Raw genomic sequence first — 12,769 nt, 5'->3', positions numbered from 1 at the left:
TTGCAATTGGCCAGCTTGATTAGCATTTAATGGCCTTGCAGACTCAAAGCCTGGCTGCTTCCTCCCTGGGGGCATCCTTGGTTGGGAGGTGCTAGCTGGTCCTGATTGTTTCCTGTCTGGATTTCCGCTGTTTTCAGAGTGTTGTTCTTTATTTAGGCTTTTCCTTAACCCCTCCTTATTATCCAACATTTTCGCTTATCCAATGCTTTTATTTTTCAGTGATTGGTTTGGGGGGGGGGGGCCAAAATTCTGTTCGCCTACACTTGAAAGTTACCTTGGGCCGGCCCTGAGGACAAGAGTGGGATCTTAATGAACTGCAACTCCCAGCTATCAGAGTCAGCATAGCCAATCGTCAGGAGAGCTGTGGTTCATAATCTATAAGAAATATCCTCAGACTAAGGTCTATGGGCCACATCCGGCCTGTCAAGGCTTTTTCCCAGTTCTCACCATTCACTCCATTATTATTATTATTATGCTCCACTCATGCCACAGCCATTCACATAGCAAAGAGAGAGAGAGAATTAACTTGACTCTCTCATCAGCCAAAAGCAAGCCCACACTTCCCATTAATATACTGGTTAAGGTTATATTGGTTAAAATTCTTCTTCATTTCCGACGTTGTATTATCCTTTCATGGCTTTTAATTCTCTTACATATAAGACATAGGAATCCGTTCCGTGTTTTTTCTTCCCAAATGATAGCCCGGCCTCCCAATAGTCTCAGGGACCGCGACTCGGTAGGCGTATATCGATGAATTCTACATGTAAATAAGAGTCATATGCACTGTATCCATCCTGAAATCCATTTCTGCTGGGAATGTAATATATACGTACAATTCACGCACCTTCTGGATATAATTTATAAAATCAAAATAAAAGCGGTGACGATTTTGTTCAGAGGCTTGGGTTTCTGGGCACGGCGCAATCACCCCCAAAGGTTTGTGTAATCAGTTTGCATCTCTGTGTTAAAATACTCACAATTCACCCATTTCATCTGCTTCATAGGAAATCTGCTGCAAAGCAGCTTTTTTGTTGAGTTCCAGGGTCAGAAAAGCAGATGGCGAAAACAGAACAGCCTGCCTCAGGGGAGTGTGCTTATTCCATCAACATTTAACATTTACACAAATGATCAGCCACTGCCAGAAGGTACAGAGAATTTCATCTACGCTGACGGTCATGCCATCACCACCCAAGTAGGGAGCTTTGAAAAGGTTGAACAGAAGCTCTCTGAAGCTTTAGGTGCTCTTACTACCTATTACAGGGAAAACCAGCCGATTCCTAATCCATCTAAAACAGACATATGCTTTCCTTCTTAAGAACAGATCTATGCTGACGATCATGCCATCACGCCCAAGCAGAGCTTTGAAATGGCTGAACAGAAGCTCTCTGAAGCTTGAGGTGCTCTTACTGCCTATTACAAGGAAAACGAGCTGATTCCTCACCCATCTAAAATGCAGAGGTATGCTTTCCTTATTAAGAACAGGTGTATGCTGATGATTGTGCCATCACCGCTCAAGCACAGGCCTTTGAAACGGTTAAACAGAAGCTCTCTGAAGCTTTGGGTGCTCTTACTGCCTATTACTAGAAGGTACAGAGAGTTTCATCTATGCTGATGATCATGCCATCACTGCCCAGAAGCTCTCTGAAGCTTTGGGTGCTCTTACTGCCTATTACTAGAAGGTACAGAGAGTTTCATCTATGCTGATGATCATGCCATCACCGCCCAGAAGCTCTCTGAAGCTTTAGGTGCTCTTACTGCCTATTGCAGAGAAAATCAAATGATTCCTAATCTATCTAAAACAAAGACGTGTGCTTTTCATTTTAAGAATAAACAAGAAGCACAGAAAGCAAACAGTAAGAACTATGACAAAAATGCTGCAAGTTACTTTTAAAAAAATTGTTCCAAGGCTTGGGTGTCTTAGCACCACGCAATCACCCCTATACGCTTCAATGCGTATACATATTAGAACAGAGTCTTGTTTACCACTCAGAGTAATTGCCTCTTTACAGAAGGCAGAAGATGCATATGTGCAAGACTATAAGCCAGATCCATATCTGATAAAATCCCAAGCAGAAGAGGCACCATTTGTTTCTCAAAATAACCAACGTCACTTTGGTAGAATTAAAAGCTTGTTTTATTTTCGCCATACAAAGCTCTAAGAACTATAGGTCAAGTATTAGTTAAAAGGAAACACAATTCCCAAAAACGTAGGTTAAGGAAAAGACTGTACAAGTTATATATATATACATTACAGTACTGTTTGGATTTCTTTTTCCTCCTCCTCCTCCAAAAAAATACAGCTCAGTAAAACCCACTGAGCTACAAAACCACCTTTGCATCTTTTTTGTTAATATGCTTCGATAGGAAATAAATACGCAATGCATCGGGGTTTTGTTGTGTTTTATAGCCATACAATGGAATGCCGTGATGTGAATTCTTTAAAAAGAAAGGAATTAAAGAGAAGTTGAACAAGACTCCTTCCCCAAGACGTTGGCTTTAGGACTATAAGCGCTGTTTGCAAACGTGATACAATATGAAGTGAGACCATTCTGGACTGTAATCCCTTTAGTCTGCAGTCGCAAAAGAGGCTTTTCTCTCCCAATATGAAGGAAACCAGCACAAAAAAAGAGCATTACAAGCAGGAAAGAAGTTCTTCCAGGTGGAAGGACTGCAATGGATACCAAAACGAACGCTGCAGAACACACTTGAGTTCTGGGTTGGTGCAAATTTGCAAAAATTGCAATAAGCAACATTTCTCTCCAAAGTACATTTTAGTCAGAGCAGCATCCTGAGAATATGGTCTTCCAGGAGGCAATATTTTCATATCTATGGAAAGGTGAGCTTGACATTATTATGGTTTGGAGAAATCCTCATAATAAAAAGGAACAGCACGCAATGGGTTTGCAATGGCGGGATGCAAAGGGGACCCAGCTTCTTTCCAGCCCCAGAATATTTTGGAAGCAAGGATTTCATGAAAACATAAAAACATGCACTTTATATGAACTCTTCCAACTTTGGATATGGGAAGCTATCTTCCTCAGCAAAACGAGGAACCTGAGAGGAATGGGAAGTGCAAAACTGCACCGCTCCGAACCCTAATCTTCCAGCCTTCCTTTGCAATATTCAGTCTCAATAGGCACTGGTTTAACATCTCAAAAGGTATCACGGATCACAATAAGAGGCAAGTTTCCATTGTGCACAAAGCAGCTTTTTCAATCCAATGTTCTTTTTGTAAAGATCCAAACTCCTAAAACGTGAGTGAAGGATGCCTCTTGTACCCGACTGCATGACCAAAATAAAATCACCAACCATGCACTTAAATACGAAGTGCCCGTTTCAAAACATGGTTTACAAAACTACTTTCATAAACTCCACCTCTAAACAAGTTTAGTCTCGGCCTAAAGAACAAGAAGAGCTGTGTTTTACATCAACATCACGTCATTTTTCTTCGTCTTGTTATTACACGCACTGATTCCCACGGCTTGATACAGATCAGTCGTTTACTCCAACAAAACATTGACTTTTGAACTGACTTTTAAAAAGGTCCAGGGATTATTCTTTTCAATATGAAACAGAGGCTTACTTGGGAAAACAGCAATGAAAACTAAAAATATTCCCAAAATATGGGGAAAAAATGTAATTACATGCCACTGATGTGATCTAATCGTGAGAGTCCTTAGAGGGTTTGCTTCAATATTCCCTGTATTATAACTTACACAATTGGGAATACTTGACAAAGCAACAAGACTACATGATAATTGAATGTTCAGGGTGAGTATTTCTTGCTCGTGCTTTTACCCAAACATTATATAACATGTGTATCAATCTGCAAGGGAAGCAGACCACCGAAGGAATGAAATGTGGATGCCATAAACTGACCAAAAGATGTTCAAGTGTGTGAACTTGATTCCTGAAATAGGTTCTGAAACCAAAAACATCATTTCTGAAGCAGCTTCTATGTCCTTAAGAACCTGCACAACTCTATCTGTCACCACTTTTCCCCATAAGAAGCAACAAGAAAAAAAAGGCAAAACAGCTACTTAATCCAAGACATCAAGGTATTTTCAGTAGAAAAGAAGGTCCAACATAATTCCTCAGTATCAGAAAAAACAAAAGGTTGTTCTTCCATCAGCATCACTTGGACTTTCGACTGACAGAACGTCAAAAGATGGTCCAGCCACCGGATAAATTTCAAGACCAAATATAAATAAAACTTCCGAGTTCCCCCCATTCAGAGGATCTCACTTCTTCCCCAGGATGGCTCACATTCACCTTGAGTGTTTTTAGGCAGAAAAAAATGGAATTAGGGTGCGTTCCCCAAAAAATAATGGGATTTGTGAATAAGACTGTTGGACCCGCACTGAGCTAAGCTACCTTATTGTGTTGTCGAAGGCTTTCGTGGCCAGAATCACTGGGTTGCTGTGAGTTTTCTGAGCTGTATGGCCTTGTTCCAGAAGCATTCTCTCCTGATGTTTCTATGGCAGGCAACCTCAGAGGTATATTGGAAACTAGGCAAGTGGAATTTATATATCTGGAATAATGTCCAGGGTGGGAGAAAGAACTCTTGTCTGTTCGAGGCAGGTGTGAATGTTGCAATTAATCACTCTGATTGGCATTGAAATGCCTTGCAGCTTCAAGACCTGGCTGCTTCCAGCCTGGGGGAATCCTCTGTTGCTGTTAGCTGGCCCTGATTGTTTCATATTCCATTGAAATCCACAATTTCAACATTAAGGAGGAAACCATGAAAATGAACAAAATCTGGCTACCAGTATTTTTTTTAAAAACTAAAATCAGGTCAGTAAATAAAGAACAACACTCTGAAAACAGGGGAATTCCAGACAGGAAACAATCAGGACCAGCTAACAAAGGATTTCCCCAAGTAGGAAGCAGCCAGGCTTGCAGCTGCAAGGCTATCCAATGCTAATCAAGGTGACTAATTGCAACTTTCTCCCACAGATATATAATAAACCCCTCTTGCCTAGTTTCCAACAGACCCCACAATCTCTGAAGATGCCTACCATAGATGTGGGTGAAACGTCTGGAAAGAATGCTTCTGGAACATGGCCATACAGCCCGGAAAATTCACAGCAACCCAAATACCGTATTGATTTATATTTTTTAAAAACCTATCCCGACTGCCCTTTTGCAGTCTCAAGCCTTAATGATGAAAGGACTTTCTGCTTTAAAGTGCTAATATGAAAGAAGGGAATACATAGTAAGTGTTTCAGGTGGCAATATTCCCATTATTCTACATTTTGTTGTGGTTGGGAAGAAACAATGCTTTTCCAAACAAAAACGTTCCAGATCCGGATTGATACCGATGAGCTAAGTGCTCCGAGTGTGTAATTTCCTAAACAACTTTGCCTGTACTCAAATAAAGGTGTTTCCCTTCCGTCCAAGCATCTTTCACAAGGTCACCCAAAACATCACAGGTATTCTACTTTTAAAACACTACCTTTTTGCTGGCTAGGTATAAAACACACAGACTTTGTTACATAACATGAGATGTTCTACAACTTTTTTTTCCGAGCAGCCCATTTAAGGAGTTGTGGGGATATTTTTTTTTAACTTTGCTTTTTTATGTATATTTTAAAAAGACACATTTCCATTTCTGATCGTTTCAATAAGATTCGGGTATCACAAACTCAAACTCAGTACTGCCGTCGGATGGGTTTTGTTTAAAGAGGGATTCGTTCCCCTGCGGAACAAAGATATCATCCCATGTCATTGGCTTTGTCGGAGGGTTCGGGGCCGGTTCCTGAGAAGAAGCATCTTTTGCAGGAGCAACGGGATAAACGAGAGCATTGTCATTCGCCATCGGAATATTATTGCTAGAACTACCTGAAATATATGCGTAATTTCGGATCTGCAGAGAGCGACACGGGTGCAGGCGATAGTGCTTGGACTCCCCGGAAGGATCCTGGCTGTGCACGGACCGCAGGTGTGTCGCCATGACCTGATAGTTGATGAAGCACTGACCGCACGCCAAGCACTGGTACCTTCTCTCCCCGGTGTGGTGGATCTCGTGCTTGGTGCGGTACTCGGCGAGAGGGAAAACCTTCTCGCAGTAGCGGCAGGGGTATTTCTTCTCCCAGGAGTGGACGTTAAAATGTCTCCGCAAACTGGTCAGGCAAACGTAGGACCTCCTGCACACGATACAGATATAATAAACTTTCCCGTCCATGATGAGTTCATAATGGTCGTCGTGCTTGACCTTCAGCCGCTTCCTGTCGGTGGCATCGTCCCCCGACGTCCTGGGCACGTCGTCCAGCCGGACCTCCCCGTCGGCCTCGTCCTTCACCGGAATGACCACGTCGTAGGTGTCTTCGCCGATGTTCGCGTACACCTTGCAACCCGTCGACAAGCTGTCAATCTCCGTGGCTGTGTCCAAAGTGATCGTCTTCTGGCCTTCGGTTATGTGCTTCGGTCCAACGCCCGGCGGAGCCTCCTTTTTACTCGCAGAAATAACGTTCGAAATCTTTATGTTGAACTCGTTCGATTGTGGGACCGGCTTCTGCAGGAGGGAGGTCGCTTGCGTCTTCTGAAGCCCCGTGTTCTCGGTCGTAGACACAACAGCAGCAGTAGTAACATCAGTAGTAGTACTAGTAGTAGCAGCAGCAGCAATAGTAGGCTTGGGAGTAGTGGGCTGCTGGACCAAGGAGCTACTGCTCGCCGAGCCCGGGCTGGACGCGCCAAGGATGTCGTCGTCATCTTCCACATCCTCGTCCTCATCTTCCTCCTCGTCAACGGCGTTGGTTTCCATGTCTGTCAAAGAATCATTGTGGCACGGCGGCTGATTCTCCTCAGGGATAGGAGACACCTCTATTTCGTGCGACGAACTAACATCCGGCGATGTCAGGATGTTAGGAGCTGCTGCCTTCGGAGCAGAAGGCGCAGACGGTTCAGCCGGTGCTTGGCTTTCGCTTGGGTTTGGCTGAACGGCGGAGGAGTCCAGCCTCGAAGCCGCAACAGATTGAGGAGAGGTGTTGTTGCTACAATTTGTTTGCTCAGAGGCCCCCACTGAGCTTGAGCAAGCCTGGCCTGGGGTCGCCGCTTTGGGCTCCTTTGGTGCCACGAGCTCCGAACAGAAAATGACGTCGTCGTCATCATCGTCGGAATCGCTAATGGTGATTTTCGTGTTGTCGCACTCCTTGTCGCACAGAGAAAACGTCTCCATTATCACCGGTCTCTCATCGATGAGATTCCGCGTCTTGGGCTGGGCCGGAGGGTTCTGCGCTTCGAGGCTGTTTGCATCCGGGTTGGGGATGTCCGAAGCGCCGGGCCCCATCCCGCCGGACATGTTCTTCACCTGCTGCAGAGGGGCCCCCAGGTCGGCCAGAAACTTGACCCCCAGCAGCTGCCCCGATTTGATCAACTCATCAAGCAAGTCCGACCTCACTCGGACTATTTTGGAGCTGTAGATGTAGTTGAGGATCTCCGCAAAAATCTCCGCCCTGACAAAGTTCAGCTCCACCACTTGCCCGGCCACCGAGAAGAGCTGCTGGAAGTAAGTGCTTGAGGCCGAGAGGACGTTTCGGTGGGCTCGGAATTTCCGGTCCTCCACAATGACGGTGACGTCACAGAAAAGTCCATGGCCACGCTGCTCGTCCAAGGCCTTTAAGAGCATACCAGAGTACTGGTTGTCTGTTGCGGTAATTAGCTTTCTGGTCTCCATACCTATAACAACAAAGAAGCACGTCCAATTTATTCTCCCTACGATAGAACGGTTCATCTTGAAGGGCCTTAAAATAGATCAACACGGCTATAAAATCTAGAGTATTAAAGCAGATCGTCCACACTGCCTGCTTTGAACCGGATCATATTATACTTTATTATTATTTATCGCAACTTATAATGTGCACTTTGTTAATCTGTCATTGAACCTCACTGTTTTTAATTCTATGTTTTTTAGTAAGTATGTGTCATTTTCTGGTCAATGTTTAAATATTATAACTGGTACATGTTATTGTTTATCGGATTCACCTCATTTGCTACGATACATTGTTATTGTTTTGCATCTGATATTTCTGTGAGCCAGCCCGAGTCCCCTCCGGGGGAGATGGTGGCGGGATACAAATAAACTTATTATTATTATTATTTTATTGTATGACACAGCAAACAAGATAGACATGCTGGATTATTATTATTATTATGAGATCCCTTTGACTGCTGAATAAAAACCCAGATGATCAGCTTTGAACTGGATGGGATGACAGTGTAGACTCATATAATCTAGTTCAAAGCACAGCATATGGATAATCTGCTTTGATAATCTGGATTATATGGCAGAGTAGAAGGGCCCTGGGTCTACAATGCCATGTAATACAGATGATCTGCTTTGAACTGGATGAGATGGCAGTGCAGACTCATATAACCCAGATCAAAGCAGATAATGTGGATGATCTGAGTTAGTAATCCAGTTCATATGACAGTGTAGAAAGGCCCTGAGTTTACACTACCATATAATCCAGACTACGTGCCTTGAACTGGACAATATGAGTCTACACTGCCATATAATCCTGATTATTTGCTTTGAACTAGATTATAAGAGTCTACACTGCCATATAATCCAGATTGCCTGCTTTGAACTGGATAATATGAGTCTACACTGCCATATAACCCAGATTATCCTCCTTGAACTGGATGATCTGAGTCTACACTACCATATAATCCGGGTTGCCTGCCTTGAACTGAATTATATGAATCTACACTTCCATATAATCCAGATTAGTTTCCTTGAACTGGATGATATGAGTCTGCACTGCTATATAATCCAGATTACCTGCCATGAATTTGGCGATATGAATCTACACTGCCATATAATCCAGATTATCCACCTTGAACTGGATGATCTGAGTCTACACTACCATATAATCCGGGTTGCCTGCCTTGAACTGGAAGGGGTTGATTCAAAGAGAGGAAAACATGGAGGAAAGGGGGCGGGAGGGGAGGCTTGATTGACAGCTGGGGTCACAAAAGGGGAGGGCGTGGGGGGGGGGGGGCTCCTGGAACAAAGGAAGGCGGGGATGGGACCCCCGGGACCCCCCCTTCGGAGGCCCGCCCTACCTCTCGCTTTCCTCCCTTTCTTCCTTCCTTTCCGCCCGAAAACGACCAGGCCCGACGCCGCCGCGTCCCTTCGCACGCTCGGACGCCGCTCGGCAGTCTCCGGAAGCCTTCGCCCTCCCTTGAGGGGCGGGGGAGGAGGCTACACGGGCGCTCAGCCCTTCCCGGGACGCGCTCGGCAACCTCCGGAGACGGCGGAGGGGGGGAAGGCGCTCGGTTGCTTCCGGAAAATCAATGATCGGGAGGCTTCGGAAGCCGCTCAAGCAAGCGAAGGCGCTTCGGGGCTTTCCGGCTGCCGGGTTCGGGCTTTTCCGCCTTGGATGAACCACCCGGCAGCTGGAAAGGCGAGCCACGTGCAGCCAGGGCCCGGGAAAGGACTGGAAGCCTCTTCTCCAATAATAATAATAATAATAATAATAATAATAATAATAATAATAATAATAATAATAATAATAATAATAATAATAATAATAATAATAATAACTACTACTACTACTACTACTACTACTTGTGATTTTGTGATACGAAATCCAGCATATCTATCTTGTTTGCTGTGTCATACAACGTCGTTGTGTCAATAATAATAATAATAATAACAACATAATACATGAATATTAATAATAAATGCATGATGATACATAATACATAAATAATAATAAATGGATGAATAATAAATATATAATAATATATTATTATTAATAATAATAACAATACATTAATAATAATAATAAATGCATAATACATAATACATAACTAACAATAAATAAATGAATAAATAAATATATATTAATAGTATTATTAATAATAATATATATTTATTTATTGTTAGTTATGTATTATGTATTATGCATGTATTATTATTATTAATGTATTATGTTATTAATAATAATAATATTAACATAATACGTGAATAATAATAATAAATGCATGATAATACATGATACATTTATTTATTTATTTGCTGCATTTATATGCCGCTCTTCTCACCCCAAAGGGGACTCAGAGCGGCTTACAAATCAAATGTACATACAATATATTATTAGCACAGCACAATATAAGCAATTAAATTACTATATTGTACTATATAATTTTATGCTAATATTATTAGTAATATTACATTTAATATATAATTAATATTATATTATAAATTAATATAATATTGTATTACATTATAATAATATTATTATCAATATTATAAGTATATACAATATATTATATATTTATAAATTATTGTATATTTTATATATATGTATGTATGTAAAATTAGAATAGCATGTTGAGTTAGGCAGCTAAAGACCTATCAGCCTGAAATGACAGCAATTGCCATTTCCCTTTCATATGGAATCAGCAGCCCATTCATCTGAAATGGCAACAATTGCTCTTGTACTTTCCCAGCTTTCCCTGAAAGAGCATTAACAACTCAAAAAGAATCAACAACTCGAATACACACTGCAAGAACCCTGTAGGAAGTTTGCATAGGCCTTCCAATAATGCAGTGTGAGGTATCTGTAGATCTTTTTTTTGCACCTTTTATTATTCCCAAGACTTTATGAATTAATTCAAGAAGAGTATGACTAATCCAGTGCCATCCACACAGCCATATAACCCAGAATATCAAGGCAGAAAATCCCACAATATCGGTTTTGAACTGGGTTATCTGAGTCCACACTGCCACATATTCCAGTTCAAAATCGATATTGTGGGATTTTATTCAGCTGTGTGGAAGGGGCCTGAGCTTCACTGATCCTCCAGTGTTTTGGTCCACAACTCCTCTATTAGCCTCATCAGAGTGTAGACTCATATAATCCTGTTCAAATCAGATGAACTGGATTATCTGATTTGATAATCTGAATTATTTGGCAGTGTAAATCCAGCCTACATCACACCAGATTTTGGGGGAAATAATAACAAAAGCAAGACAACACTTGCTTGTACTTTGACATATAAAATCCACATTATCTTATTTGAACTGGATTATATGATGCCCCTTCTACACTGCTATATGTTTTTATTGGATAACTGCTGATGTTTTTATTGGATAACTGTTTTATTGCTGTGTTTTGATATTTGATTGTTTTATCGGGCAAGGCCCCATGTAAGCCGCCCCGAGTCCTTTTGGGGAGATGGGGCGGGGTATAAAAATAAAGTTATTATTATTATCAACACAACAACGTTGTATGGCACAGCAAACAAGATAGAGATGCTGGATTTCGTTTCGCAAAACCACAAGTCGAACACTTCCCAAGTGTCTAGGATGGTGTGATGTATTTTCTGATGATGTGTGCAGATCCCAGTAGGGTGGCCTTTTGCAGTTGGCAGATGGTGATTTTGTCAATGTCTATTGTTTCCAAATGCCGGCTGAGATCTTTTGGCACAGCACCCAGTGTGCCCATCACCACCGGGACCACCTGTACTGGTTTAATCCAGAGTATCTGCTTTGAACTGGATTATATGAGGCCCCTTTTACAGTGCCATATAATCCAAATGGTCTGCTATGAATTGTATTATATGAAGCCCCTTCTACAGTGCCATATAATCCAGATGATAAAAGCAAAGAATCGAGAGTATCTGCTTTGAACTGGATTGTATGGCAGTGTAGACTCATATCATCCAGTTCCAAGCAGTTAATGTGGATTATCTGCTCTGATAATCTGGATTATATGGCAGTGTAGAAGGCACCTTTGATGAAAAGCTTACAGTGTCAGAAACTGGGCATCAATAATAATAATAATAATAATAATAATAATAATAATAATAGAATTAATTAATGAATAATTGAACTTCAAAGACTCTGGCAGAAACCAGTGCAGGTGGTCCCGGTGGTGATGGGCACATTGGGTGCTGTGCCAAAAGATCTCAGCCGGCATTTGGAAACAATAGACATTGACAAAATTACGATCTGCCAACTGCAAAAGGCCACCCAACTGGGTTCTGCACACATCATCCAAAAATACATCACACAGTCCTAGACACTTGGGAAGTGTTCGACTTGTGGTTTTGTGATATGAAATCCAGCATATCTATCTTGTTTGCTGTGTCATAATAATAATAATAATAATAATAATAATAATAATAATTTTATTTTTAAACCCCGCCACATCTCCCTGAAAGAACTCGGGGCGGTTTACATGGGGCCAAGACCAGGCAACAGACAAAAACATAGCAATAAAACAGATCATAAAACAAATGAGGCTGTGACAAATGAACAAATGAATCTACACTGAAGAATTAATGCAGTTTGACACCACTTGAATTGTCCTGGCTCGATGCTACGGAATCAAGAGAGACCCCTTCTACACGGCCATACAATCCCGATTATCAAAGCAGACAATCCAGATTATCTTCTTTGGACTGGATTATATGAGTCTACACTGCCAGATAACCCAGTTCAAAGCAGATCATCTGGACTGTCTATGGCGGTGCAGATGGGAAGGGGCCCGAGGCCTGAACAGGCTACAAATCCCAGGACCCCCGCAGGATTGAGCCCTAGCAGTTAAAGCGGCATCGAACTAGATTCATTCCACGGTGCAGATGCATCCAAAGGAAGCTAGGGAAAGGTTCTCTCACCCGGAGCCTCGCTCCCCGCCTCCTTCATGGCGCCGGGATCCATCCTCGCGCTTCCCGCTTTTTCACAAAGGGACGGCCGCACGGAACGTTAAGGAGCGGCCCGCTAGCTGCACGGGCGCTAATAAGGGATGCACCCGTT

At 42.4% G+C, this 12,769-nt stretch overlaps 1 protein-coding gene across 2 annotated transcripts; it reads right to left on the bottom strand.

Moving 5' to 3' along the window:
• Positions 1–206: 206 nt before the first annotated feature.
• zbtb33 (zinc finger and BTB domain containing 33) lies at positions 207–12,746 on the bottom strand. 2 transcript variants are annotated; one of them, XM_008123595.3, is made up of 2 exons: positions 12,631–12,746; positions 207–7,677 (listed from the first exon to the last, which is right to left on the bottom strand). In XM_008123595.3, the coding sequence occupies exons 1-2, from the start codon at positions 12,671–12,673 to the stop codon at positions 5,621–5,623; spliced, it is 2,100 nt and encodes a 699-aa protein (XP_008121802.2). In that variant the 5' UTR covers positions 12,674–12,746; the 3' UTR covers positions 207–5,620. The 2 variants fall into 2 exon arrangements, with proteins under 2 accessions (XP_008121802.2, XP_008121804.2); XM_008123597.3 differs by lacking the exon at positions 12,631–12,746 and adding an exon at positions 9,067–9,379.
• Between the last annotated feature and the right edge of the window lie 23 nt (positions 12,747–12,769).

This window comes from Anolis carolinensis, unplaced genomic scaffold (genome assembly GCF_035594765.1).
Source record: "Anolis carolinensis isolate JA03-04 unplaced genomic scaffold, rAnoCar3.1.pri scaffold_12, whole genome shotgun sequence".
NCBI classification, from domain to species: domain Eukaryota; kingdom Metazoa; phylum Chordata; class Lepidosauria; order Squamata; family Dactyloidae; genus Anolis; species Anolis carolinensis.
This window is presented reverse-complemented; position numbering and strand designations above follow the sequence as displayed.